The sequence below is a fragment of the Phyllopteryx taeniolatus genome, chromosome 13 (assembly GCF_024500385.1).
Source record: "Phyllopteryx taeniolatus isolate TA_2022b chromosome 13, UOR_Ptae_1.2, whole genome shotgun sequence".
Classification (NCBI taxonomy): domain Eukaryota; kingdom Metazoa; phylum Chordata; class Actinopteri; order Syngnathiformes; family Syngnathidae; genus Phyllopteryx; species Phyllopteryx taeniolatus.
In genome coordinates this window covers 6,127,291-6,140,728 of record NC_084514.1, presented here as the reverse complement: position 1 = coordinate 6,140,728, position 13,438 = coordinate 6,127,291, and the positions used below count along the sequence as shown (strand labels likewise).

General features: G+C 43.4%; 1 protein-coding gene across 3 annotated transcripts in view; it reads right to left on the bottom strand.

Moving 5' to 3' along the window:
* ptpn21 (protein tyrosine phosphatase non-receptor type 21) overlaps positions 1-13,438 on the bottom strand; it is a 19,662-nt gene extending 6,224 nt beyond the window's left edge. Inside the window, exons 1-15 of one of the 3 annotated variants that reach the window (XM_061796146.1) lie at positions 13,303-13,438; positions 12,176-12,470; positions 10,058-10,227; positions 9,469-9,566; positions 7,903-7,970; positions 7,724-7,794; positions 6,846-6,933; positions 6,673-6,761; positions 6,357-6,444; positions 6,054-6,133; positions 5,825-5,932; positions 4,745-4,805; positions 4,176-4,260; positions 2,598-4,102; positions 704-844 (exon numbers count right to left, since the gene is read on the bottom strand). In XM_061796146.1, the coding sequence (XP_061652130.1) occupies positions 704-844; positions 2,598-4,102; positions 4,176-4,260; positions 4,745-4,805; positions 5,825-5,932; positions 6,054-6,133; positions 6,357-6,444; positions 6,673-6,761; positions 6,846-6,933; positions 7,724-7,794; positions 7,903-7,970; positions 9,469-9,566; positions 10,058-10,227; positions 12,176-12,355 (2,832 nt within the window). In that variant the 5' untranslated portion in view covers positions 12,356-12,470; positions 13,303-13,438. Of the gene's footprint in view, positions 1-703; positions 845-2,597; positions 4,103-4,175; positions 4,261-4,744; positions 4,806-5,824; positions 5,933-6,053; positions 6,134-6,356; positions 6,445-6,672; positions 6,762-6,845; positions 6,934-7,723; positions 7,795-7,902; positions 7,971-9,468; positions 9,567-10,057; positions 10,228-12,175; positions 12,471-13,174 lie in introns of all 3 variants that reach the window. The other 2 variants (XM_061796144.1, XM_061796147.1) reach the window with 2 other exon arrangements.

Genomic DNA, 13,438 nt, shown 5'->3' with positions numbered 1-13,438 from the left:
ATGTGAAGGAGATTCGTTTGTGATGAATGATTTCACTACGGAATACATGACCTGTTTATGTAACATGGGTTCACGATAGTATACAAGATAGATGCATGACAGTGTTCAAGACCTTTTACTTGCCTCTGAGACTTCCATACCCTTCAGGTCTTCGGGTTATTGAGGATTTCCAGAAGTGAAGCATTAGTCTGTTTCAATGCCCCCAGGTGATGAAACAAATTTATGAACACTTGAGATCTGCTCAGACTATCGGTACATTTAAATCTGGCCTAAAAACTGCTTTTGCATAAATGAACAATAATGTTTTCAAGATCTTGCTTTTATTTTTATAACTTGATAATCTGTGTTTTGATTGTATCATGATTTTCATCTTTTAATGCGTTTTTACTCATTATTTTTTGTCTCTAAAAGCACGATGGATTTACCTTGTGTACGAATGATGCCATGCAAATAAACTTCCCTTAACAATAGGAAAAATTTAACTAAAATTAGAAGTGAAGAAGCATCACAGAAGGGTTTGTGTTCCACTTTGGCGTTTCCACTGGATATCAAAAGTGTTTGCATGACAAAATCCAATTGGTGTCATTTTTAAATAGAAATTCACACTCACCGTGTACAGTTTAATGCTTATCCAGGTGAACGAGGCTAACGTGTTTAGCTGCAAACAAGTCAAATGGTTGCTAAATTCATAATGCATCCCTACCCTCTCGTCATTAGAGTCTTGTTCAGGCTCGTCCTTGACATCGCTCTGCGCCAGGTGCCTGGATATTGACAGGCCGTTCAGATTGGCAACTTTCAGGGGCCCCATCTTCCTCACATCCGACCGCACACTCTTCTTCATGCCCTAGCGTGACGAGAGGAGTACATACAGGGATATGGTGAGGACGACGGTCTGTATGATTCTCACAGCTAGTGAAGGTGGCTCGCTTCGATGGGGGTGGAGACAACAAGACCCCGCTTGGAGTGCCACAAGTGAAATGTCACCTGGCCGGTTTCCAGACGTACTTCTTTCAGAATTGAGTGTCATACCACAGCAGCTGATGTCACTCTGATACAGTGCTGAAGGCCAATTGAGATTGAATGCGCCTTGGAGGAGGGGCCAGTGAAATGAGAATATATATGGAAGACTACACCCCAAAAAAAAAAAAAACAAGGTGTTTTCTAGCAGCTTAAAACATGGGAAACTGTGGTGCTGTGTGTGGTCAGGTTGCAGTACTTATGGTTCAAACGTGTGGGTTGCATCTTTGTATATTGCATGGTAGTGGGGTGAAGAAAAATAGATCCTTGCAGGAATCAAAAAAGGGATTTTCACACTGTTGCTGTCTGCAAAATTGGAGCATTAGACCTGTAATATAGGCAAGGCCTCCAAGACAATTTACAGAAACGGCAAACATCAATGTGTCTGTTTACGCACAGATAGCGCAGCATGCCGCATTCAGATAATTAGATGTATACATCACCTCAGAAAGTAGGGTGGAAATCGCTACACAATAGTTGTCTAAGGGCGGGAGAAGTGTCAGGGGTTCAATTTTGCACCCTGGTCCTGCCATTGCCGAATCCCCATACACAGATGCCTCTATTACACCTGTGATTAGGGCTGCACAATAATAGAATTTTAATCGTGATCGCGATTATGGCTGCAACAATTAAATGAGCCTGATCGTTACATTTCAAATGCGGGCACTGCTGCATAATTATGAAAAATGCTTCATTTTCGGCAGTGCCCGCAACCTAGTCAGACAGCCACCAGAGGGCGAAGGCATGGTTAAGGTGTCATTAAACTCGAGGAATACGCTCTGGTGCCAAATTCAAAATAAAAGACTAAAATGGCATTGTTGTCCAATGTTGTCATATATGAAGCTTTTATTTTGAAGTTGGCCCTCTCAGCACGTTAGCAGAGAGGCGGCATGTCACGGTTAGACACTATTATCAATCATTGTAGTGGCTGCCTTGACTTCAACTTTTCGGTTGGCCTGACCGCAACGGAAAATCGCCAGGAGTAACTCGAGAGGGAAATCACAACTGTCGAGCTCTGTGCAGTTTGTGACCGTCCACAACTGACCAATGGTCAAGCAGAACCAACAGCGACATACCGTCTTTGACAATTCACAATACTAACAATGGGGATTTTCAAATAAAAAGAGTGCTTGGAGCCTAATGTTATTGCCTTCTATGCATTAACTGTCTTTGTTTCCATTTAGTTGCAATTCGTGATTGCACTTTGTAATAGCACATTTATTAAGTTAGCCCTCGCTTAAGTAGAATTTTTTCGTGTACATGTATTTTTTAATTATCTATCATTTATTCTTATAGAATTCACTTTTGAACTGAAAATTGTTACAAAGTAGTGCAATAAAAAAACATTTTTTAATTCCCTAACAAGGAAAAATCGTGATGATTCATCGAGATACAATGTTGATCAAAATAATCGTGATTATTATTTTGGCCATAATCGTGCAGCCGTACCCGTGATACTACCTCAGAAGCCAGCAAATTCATGGGTAGACTCCAACACTAGTGACACAGTGACCTGGAAAAGGCTGCTTTGATGGGCTGTGTGAAAGGGGCTTAAAGTGAAACGTAAAAAAATGACTCACTGGAGGAGGTAAACCTTCGATGGTCTTCTTGGCCTGAGGCACGTCAGACACGGGCCTCTTCTTGAAGTCCTTCTTGGACTTGGTCTTGGCCTCGCCGCTCAGGTCTCCCTCCGACACAGAGGGCATAATTCTGGCTTGCCGCACCTCACGCAGGTACAGTGGCTCAGTCTCGTGAATCAGGGGGTGTACTTTGTAGGTGAGGGCGGAAGCTAGCGAGGGGTCCAGAGTCGAGCCGATGGGATAAGCAGGGGGGGGCTCCAGGGGAGTCTGTTGTTGAGGAGCTGTGAAGGTGTGATGCAGAGGCTGCTCTGGGATGATGGCAGCTATTGCATCATGAGAGAGCGGGGTGTGGCGCCCTAAATTGTCCTCAAACTCCTCCTCATCGCCACTACTGTGCACCAGCATGGTGGCGTCGGAGATGGATTTCTTGTGTCCATACTGCACGTCCTTGGTGTCACCCCTGTCTTCTGTCTTGGCTCGCTCCAAAAACACATTGAGCTGGGAACCCTGCGATCGACCTCCACGCGGGGCCGCAGGAGGCGTGGCCGCTTCGGCCGCCGAAGAGGACACGTGCCGCTCTTTCAGCCGCATCCCCTCGAGGCTCTGTGCCAGTCCTGCGATTTCGATGGAGTTGCGCTTCTGTGCGTGGTAAGGCGGTCTGTGCGCGGGTCCGCTCAAAAGAGGCTCGGAAACCTCTTGCAGGGAGTGAGCCACAGGCAAGCTGTCTTCCTGGAAAGTCTGGACAGAGTGGTGCACACGGCGTGTGATGATCAGGTCTGGGTTGCTGCTGCTGACATAAAGGTGGCGCGACAGGTCTGGCGTGCTGTTGGCGGGCCGAGGGTGAGCGTACGGGTACGGCGGCGGTGGTCTATACACCTGCGTCCTCATGATGTTGGGGGCCGGATACTCTTGGGCTTGCTGTAGCTGGACGTTGGTGAGCTCCGGGACACTGACCGCCCCCACCACAGGTCTCCTCTCGATGGGGTAAGGGTGGTACGGCGATGGGCTGTGAAAGCTGGAGCCCATGTGGAAGGGATAGTGGTGGTGGTGCTGGGCGGCGCCACCATGCTCTCCCCTGATCTCGGGCTGACTGTAAACAAGTGGGTCCGGCCTGCTGTAAGCGTACGAGTGCCCGATGTTCAGGTTCCTCATGGAGTGGCTCTGACGGTGCTCCTGGGACAAGAGCATCCCCCCGCCTCCTCGGTTCTTCTGCCTCATTACAGTCTCGTAGTCAGGAGTGGCGCGGTAAGAAGGCGGGATGAGGGCGCTATGGCGATGCGTGGGCACGTAGTCAGGCCGGGTGATGTCGCTGGTGATTGAGGGGTTGGAGGACATTGGTGAGGGCTGGAGGTAGTGCTGGGGGTTGGTCAGGGAGCTGGTACTGTGGGCGCTATACACGCTGCCGTTACGCAAGCGCCCGCCGCTGCTGTACTCCATAGGTGGACAGTCCAAGCTGGTCTGGGAGTGGTAGTAGTAACCATTCTGGCTGTTCATGTACAGGTTGTCTATGACAGACAACATGTCCAGGATAAGCACTAACGATGAGCGCTGACACAGCAAACAAGTTTAAAAAGTTACCTTGCGATAAGGTGTAAGGCTCCGTGAAATGGCCATTATAGTGCATTTGTGGCGGGGGCATCATGTAGCCCTGAGGCTTTGGCTGCTGTTCAGAAAAAAAAGGGACTCAACTTAGTGTTCTTGTGATACTAATATTTAAGCAATATAAATGCATTGTCACAATAGCGCAAACATGCTACCTAATTTGGTATTAATTAAAAACCCTGCAAATAATAGTAACCGTAACCCTAACAAGTATATAGAAATATTGCTTAAGTATATATGCACTTTACTTTTTCAATACAGAGCTGTCATCATGCATCTACTTTTGCACTCCATTTGCGCAAAGAAGTTATTATTGTGCCCAATTTTAATTTTTATTACAATTTCCAAGAGGAACTAAACATTATTTAAGTTTATGTGCACATTATCTTTTCAGTGTTCATACATAACTATCATGTTTATTACTTTTGTACTCCATGTGCACAAATAAGTTTTTGCAGATTTTATTCAAATGTTTTATTGTTTTATTAATTGTGCTGTGGGAACTAATTGTTGAATAAATAAACAATCATGTGCATTTAACTTACCAGGGACAATCTTGTTGACGACCTACGCCTGACCGGGTTGATGACTGCAGGTGGCGTTTGTCTAGTGAGAAAACAAGTCAGTCAAACACAAATGGTCAATGACGGTTTACTTAAACACACACAATAATTTTTTAGCAGAACATATTATATGCAGTCTTAATTTTAGGAGTAAACAATGAAAGTCAATTCCTCACAACTTACAGCTCAGGGACATTGCCTTTATTAAACCGTGGTAGCTTTAAATGTGCCATATGTTACCAAACAAACTTTTTATAGTAATTGGGATGTTATATTGGCTCTACGGTGCCTCAGTAAACATGTGAAATATGAATTACAATCGTCCACACATTCCTGAGCCAGATGTTTTTCTGCTGAGAGGCCTGAACACGTCATTCGAATTTCTCGTGCTCATCTATGTCACTGGCGAAGATCTCCGCCTACCTCTCTGCTCCCGAGCCAGCGCTGCCAACATAACAAACACGTGTGCTCTCACGATTGGGTCTTCTACACGGAGGCAACCAATCAGAGGAAAGGGAGCAGTCTTAGCCAAATATGGACAAAGTGGATACAAAACTGGGTCACACAGAAGCAGCTGTCAAAAAAGTAGCTGTCAGAGGGGCCTTTTCTGAACACTGGACATCATCACTAACGTACAGGTATAGTAAGTAGAATACATTTAGAAATAAAATCTGTTTATAAATATTTTTATTTGCTTTTACAAAGACAACATACCCCAGTTTGGATTGACATCATCAGAGGTATTCAATTATTATTGCAGTTTTAGTTTGCAGTGGTGTGTGTTGCAATCACTGCATCACACAGAGACATTTCTAATATGTAAGTAAGGGGTTCTCAAACTTAGGGGAGGGGGGTGGGTGGGTTTGAAAAAGTTAGTGCCAACAAACAAACAAATATTAGCAACAGCTCTCAGTTGACTGCTGAAACCACAATAATAAACTTATTGTTGACAGTGCATCAAAATTGACAATCTTTATAAAGAAAGTTGTATATTTCTAGCTTTTATGTTTGGTTGTTCCATTTATCTTTGAAACGTGCTACTTGGGCAACTGCGCTGCTCACCCCTTATTGGAAGGCAGAGAGGGACGGGAGAGCATTGGAAAACGAGGAAAGGCTAGAGTGAGGAGAGACTTCTGGGAGCCCTCAGGAGGCATGGGGTCACACTCCTCCCTGAGGCGGAGGTGGGTTAGGAGTAGAAGGTCAGACATGAGTCTTCCAGAAGTCAGGAGTGGCACTTGCCAGAAAACAAACGACAAAGAGCCAGGAAGTGGGCTAGACGTGTGAAACTTACAGGCTGCTCTTGTTGATCTTATAAAACTTGAGTCTGGCCAGACACATACGACACACATATTTGGAAGTTTCCATGTCTTCCTGCAGGACAAAAAAAGTGGAAGTGAAAACGACAGAGACAGCGAGAGGACTGCGGCTGATAATACGTTCCTGCACACAGACTTTCGGCCGATGCTATGTAACTTTAATGGCCTATAGCCAGACAAGAACAACACAGGCACATTGTTCTGACTGGCTCAACCTAAATCCAATAAGAGAGAGCAATGTCCAGAAGGTGCACAGAGTGAGAGCTAGAGAGACTTACGGTCTGGAACTGGACACTCTCCTCTCTGTTGAGCAACTCCAAGGCAAAGAAAGACCTGTTGTGACTCATGTTGTTAATTTCATTCCACCTGCATGGCCAATTCAAGCAAAAAAGAAAGGAAGAACACATGATGTCATTGCAGGCACACCAAAATGCTCAATACCAACAACACGCATGGGAGAGCAAGTCTAGAATTCATGTCGCTATGCAGGCACAAGCGTGAGACAATGTTTATAGAGCTGTCAGTCTTCCTGACTCGGTTCCTTAAAGGCCACATTTTAGGTGTAAAAGAACATTTGAGAACCACCTGGATTACCTGAATAAATGAAGAGCCCTGCCATTTTTGTGTTTCACAAAGATCCCATCAAGGCAAGAGCCCAGCGTCACATCCGAGCCCGTGCTGTCCTGTTTACACAACATGAGAAAAGCAACTCATTTCATAAAGGGGTGACATTTTATGGCACACATTGGAGGCCAGCTAGAACAGACCTTGGCTTGGTAGCTCTCCTGGCCGTAGCCCTCCATTTTCTCCACCTCCTGCATGTACAACATCTCGGCCTCTGGAGACGACAATCCCCTGAGAACAACAAGTCAATAACTTCAACAACTTGTGCACAGTAACTGTTACAGAGAACCAAAGAAGGTTTTATCTTGTAAATAAATAGTTGGTCTCTCATAAAGTGTGGGCAGGCACAAACTTGAATGCTCGGTGAAGGTGTTGACACGGTGGGTATTTACGTATGTTTGGTGATGTGTCTATGCGCCACATAGACACACCTTTTTTTTTTTTAGTCTTTATGGATGCCCACTTTTCTCCCCACGCTCTGCAAGTAGAAGTCACTTTCGCAAAGCTAAGGCTCCGGCACCGTTCGTCATAGTACCAAAGGCCCAGCAGTCTACGTCGGCAGCATATACAGTCGCTCACTTGCATGAGACACAAAAACTGGCCAATGTCAGAAAGACAAGAAACGTGCTATTCTTGATCCTTGGGGTATTTGACAAAAGCATGTCCCAGACATGTTATTAGGACATCTCGGAACTGTTCTAAATTGGAGAAAAAAAAGTATGTCTCCTTTAAAACCAACTTTGGTGGTGCAGTTTGTTCAGTTATGTGTGGAGCAAGACTGCTTGAAGAAGTGGTCTCGGTCTGCTTGCAAGAGAACTCTGCTGCGATTGAGAAGATTAGTTATGCCACTGTCAGTGGTGTGTTATGATTATTAGCTAGTCCAGAAGCAAAACCTTCTCCATTACATTCTTGTGACCAATAAGTGGTTGTGCCATGTGGTTTGTTGTGAGGCATTTTGCTTTGCTTGGATTATTCAGCTGATGAGAACGGAAACTAATGGCAGTACGCTAATGCCGCTCACCTGTAAGACTGATAGAGAAGGGCCACTTTCTGAGTAGCCTCCTCCAGAACTCGCTCATCTTGGATCCAGTCCTGAAACGAAAAAACCCCAATGATGCAAAGTGACTTCGCACGAGGCAACCAACGGGTAAGGCGTCCTTTCTTCACATGGGTACAGCAGAAAAAAGAGGAACTGCTTACGATAGGGAACAGCGCAAACTTCTGGAGAAAATCCTGGGAATCGTAGCGATTAAAGTCTCCAAAGTCCGCTGTTGAAGGAGGAAAAGATGAATTAACAAAAGTCCACTATGCCAAATGCTAAAGCTTAAACTTGCATTCAAGAATGCACTACGTATTTTCTTTTTCTTTCAGATGTAAACAGGTCAAACAGTGCCAACACAACTGTTGAAGCTGCAGCCTGACTGCTGGCAACACTCGCAACTATGTTCACTATCCTCGGCATCAGCAATGTTCTAAAGCGCGCCCTTCACTCCAGTGCCCCCATCGGGGATATCAAATGGGAGTTACACCATATAATTTATGCACAATTTGACATTTTTTAAAGAAAATTAACAGGCTGTGGCGGAAGCAGATATAAAACATGCAAATGGTGAAGGTCGTTGAAGCACACCCGTGATCTCAAAGGCTCTGCTATGCTAAAACGCAGGCACACAAGCAGTAGAGCCCGATATAACTTTGCCAGCAGTGTTTGAGATTCTTCTGGCTGGCCAAAAGGTTGGTAGGATATGTCAGAGCTTTGGGCTCACGGTGGTGGAACTCAGATTCACACATTTACAAGTCACTGTTTGTGTGTGTGTGTGTGTGTGTGTGTGTGTGTGTGTCTGTTTATTAACCAAACAAACAAGGGACATTTATTTTCAGATTGCAGCGCTTTGACTTTGGGTCACCAGTCACTAAACTGCAAAATAGGCAACTTTACATTTAAAAGGCATTTAAGACAGGTGCGACAAATGTTTCATCAAATAATGGCCTCCACTCTAATCGATACCTTGACTCAATTAACTGCTACCTCAAATTTTGTCTCTTGGTTTAAAAGAAAAAAAAAAAAAGAAAAAAAAAAAAAAAAAGAATTGTGGCGGCCCCATATAATACAGTGTTATATTGTATGGTGAATATTTTAGCTGTGGGGAAAAATACTGCATAGTGGCTGGTTTTTAACAACATTAAACAATACTGCAACTATATTTAAATTTTAAGGAAAAACCTAGAACAATTTTAAACAAAAACGAGGCAAACTAACAGTAATACACACTTGTTCTGTGTAAGTGTGTTGGTTCTGCCATTTTGGTTAGCAACATAGTGCAAATGGGCTCAGTAGTTTGCAGTCTTTATTATCAAAGGGTGAAGAAAGACATCTATGAACTGAGATAATTACAGTTATGACCCATTTATTCCTGAGAAGGGGGAAAGGATGCGTACATTTGTCTTAAGTGGCAGACACGACTTATCAGAGGGATGGCCAATATTTTTAGGTATGGTTTATAATTATTACAAATTATTATAAAAAATGCACTTGCACGAGTATTGGCCTCCTTTCGAATGCCTGTCACTCTGCAGTTGAGTCAATAAACGCCCCAGGCCATGATACGAGGAACAATTCGCAAGGAGGCAGTGTTTCAGGCAGTGTTGTTAACATTGCGTCTTATGGATAATCACTATTTGTGGTGCCAGCAATTACTTTGTCTGAGACAGCGGGTGACAAAACGTGTTCCACAATAGAAGAGGCATTCAAAACATTCACGTTACCTTGCACGGCGAGGCTAGCCAAACGGATAGCTTGTTCTAAAGTGCATGAGATGCGGCCCTCCAGCACATCCTTCTTCAACTGTAGATAATACTGATATCTGTAGGAATAGATGTGGTCATTTTAGTCCAGCAAATGGACAAGGGGCTGAAAGGAAGAGAATTATCGTATATACTTGCCCAAATTCTGAGAAAATAATTCCCTTTTACTATAACAAAAAAAGCTTAACAGTCAACACCATGTGACAAACTCATTTAAACTTTACTTTAACGATGGTGGACAGAAAACTGTGACGCTGTGGCATTGCAGGAAGATTATTGCACTTACTAATCATCCTATCAGACTGCTTGATACCATCCCCTATGCTGCTCTCAGCCACCATAGGGGGCAATTGCGAGTATGTGGGGATTGCTATGATAGCCACACAGTGATGACGTACCGTTGTACCACAAAATGACAGCAAATTAAAGATGCAGTCACATGGAGTTGACTGCTAATATTCACTGTTAGCCACGATATTGTTTCCTTGACAAATCCTATTTAAAAAAAATAAAAATCAGTTTTAGACTAAACAAAACAGAACCTTGTTACCTCGTGATTTCCTGCTGCAGCTGCGTAACACTGGGGATGTAGAACACCACTCCGAAGTAGACGGTGGGCTCGACGCCATACTTGTCCAGCTGCTTCTTTAGCGGCTTCTCCAGGTCGATCCACCTCTGCTGGTTCTGTTTGTTCAGGTACCATAGACTGAAGAACGTTATCTAGCACGTGGAGAAAGCACAAACATCATATGATTGACGTAAATGAGATGGGTGTTAATCAAAACTAAGCATGACAGAATGCAATATCGACCTCTGATTTGGAAAACAATGTAAATAGAATCTGTTGGTTCCAGGGTTTAGACTATTTCCTATATCCAAAAAAAAAATAAAAAATAACTGAATATGCAATTGGTAAAATGTTTTCATGTTCTTCTTGTCGTTGTCCGACAAAATAGCATCTCTCTCCAAATTAGTGTTTTCTTTTTTTGTTTTTCGAATAAATAAAAAATTTATAGATACAGTACATATTTGTTTGCAAATCTTGTGTGAGATCTATTATAACACACTCAGAAAGAAAGCGATGAAGAAAGAGTCTTGACCGATATCGCAACAATTTAGTACTATATTGTTCTCAATCTTTGCACGTTTTCAGCACTTCACACATATGGAATGTATTCAGAACCAAAACAAGGATATGAGTTTGGTTGCACTTTAATGTTAATGTCGATATAGTGTATGTAATTTTAATGACTGTTTTGTGTTTAAAATGTGTCTTTCCTAATTATAACAATATAGAACAGCTACACAAGTAGCGTTAATAAAACAAGACAATTTAAAGCTTTATATAAATACATTAAATTAATCTGGAACACAGTTGACATTAGCATGTTTGTGTGGCCCACGACTGTTCCAGTTTGTGGCCCCTGTAGAAAATATTTCTCAATAGTTTTGGTCTGTTTCCAAATTGTACAACTTTAGAGGCACAATTGACCCTAACATTTTGGGTTGATCTAACTGTACTACTATCAGGGCTTATTTTTCCCAATATTTTTAATTGAATATTACGACTTAAAAAAATATTTTTCCCGATAATTTTGGTCATCTTATGAGGTGTTTTTTGTTTTTTTTTGTTTTTTACAATTCTGGTCAGTTTCCGAATGGTATAAGCTGTATGTTTCCTGACACTTTAGACCAATTTAGAGTTTGTTATCCCAGCACACATTTACAAATGATATGGCCCAAAATTTGATACCTAAAGTCCCAGGTGTGCTCAAGGACTCAACACTAAATTTAAAAGAATAAAATGTTCCTCGTGCAGGGATCAATAGGCATGGGGGTGGCTGGTGTCGGTGCTACAGAGAACTGTTCAACTTTTAACAGTCTAACAGCTTCTGGAAAGAATCTGTTCCTCAGCTTGGTGGTCCTGCACCAGATACTCCGTAGCCTCCAGCCTGAGGGAGATGGTGGAAGAGAAGGTGTGAGGGTGGGTTGAGTCTTTAATGATGTAGAGAGCCCTCGTTCTGCATCTGCTTGGAAAGATGCCTGTGGTGGCAGGAAGGCTGTTCCCCACAATCTTTTGAGAAGCCTTTAACCTCCTTTGTAGTGCCTTCCTCTCTGCAGTACAGCAGCTGCTGTGCTGATCGGAGGACCCTCTCCAACACAAATCTGTAGAAGCTCCTCAAGAAACTGCTCCCCACGACGCTGTTTAGGGTGATAGAGGAGGAGATGGTGTTGTGGATCATGACAGTCTGTGGTGTGTTGGTCCGGAAGTCCAGGACCCAGTTTCCCAGTGATGGACGGAGCTCTAGAATGTCCAGCTTTTACACAGGGTCTGTGGGATGATGGTGATGAAGGCAGAGGGGAAATCCAAGAAGAGCAGGCAGACATAGAAGTTCTTGCTCTCCGGGTGGGTGGACCACTGATGAGACGGCATCATCAGTGGAGCGGTTCTTAAATCCATAAATGTAAATATTCCACTGTATAGGTATGAGTCTTCAAATAGCCATTGCATTCAATGGTACAAATATAAATCAACAACAACAAATGTTGTTATCTTGTCTCCTCCTTGACAATTCAAACATTGTCATTTTCTTGCTGACAGTGCAACAACACTCTAATAAACCTCATATGAGAAAACAACAAGCAAACCTATGTACTGCTGACATACCTCTCTTAACTCCAGTCTCTGAGCGACTGCCTCCAAACATTCCTGGCCCGTGCTCTCCACTGACAGCGTGAACTCCACAAACTCGCCATTGAGCTGCTGGATGCGGGTGACCAGGCAGCTCTTGCTGGAAACGGTGTACCTTCTTGTGCGCTTGAGCTTCAAGCCGAAGGGCAAGGGCATGATTCACGCCGTTGTGGATCCTTCGCGTCTAGTCCTCCCAAATGACTCTCCGCGCTGTCCCTTCTAATAAGACTTTAGGAATGGTAGACGTCATGGGGATCATTGTCAAACAGACCTATTTATTTAAAAAAAACACAAAAAAAAAAGATACACTATTAATGGTGTAACTTCTGCTTTCGTTCCACCACATAAAACAACACACACCGTAAAACTTTATGGTGCCACATTGAGAGCTGTCTCTAATACTGTATTTTGGTTTATTTATCTACACAACAGGGTCAAATTATTAGAAACACCCTTCAGTATGATGCAGTGTAGTTCTACACCACTGCAAGAATACAATAACGCTAAATTGATATAGCTATTTATTAGGCCTGACTGTAGTTTTACCTTTGTCAAGTCAGACGTGCTAAAAGTTAAACCTGCTTAATAATAAAATTAGCTAAAGTCTTAAAATTGGTTCGACTGGGCAGTTTTTAATTTACCATAATGATTCAACTTCCAGTAATTAGTCGGCTCCAAATACTCTGGAGTGTGGAACTCCACAGCGCTAAATCCCTGCCCCCTTCATTTTAACTAACGCCAAACTACATTACAACTCCACTGTTGTTTTAGAAATTAAACTCACCCCAAGATCATAATCTCAAAGTAACCGCGCCGGTATATAAAATCGTCACCGCAGGGTTATCCGCGTGAGTAATAACATGCAAAAACCGCAGGGTTAGCTCTAGCTTGCTAAAACAAGCCCAGCAAATAGACTACACCCGCGAGTAGCTGACGTCGCCGGTAAATATTGTAGCCGGAGCCGCTTGACGTTACCCGGGAGCCGCCAGGAGAGAGTTTAAATGTCCGACGAGTGTTTGAGTCCCAGCAGTAGCTCCACCACGAATCACACACTTATTCCTCGTTGTTGTTGTTTTTTTTTAAATAAAAAATTTAATAACTACATTAAATGCCGAATGTGTGAGTTCCTAGGTCAGGTCGAAAGTGTCACTCCATGCCTCACTCAGGTTCCGAGCGTGTTTTGCTTCCTGGGATTGGAGGCGCAACAAGCGTCTTCGTCCGCGGATCTACAACTTTTTC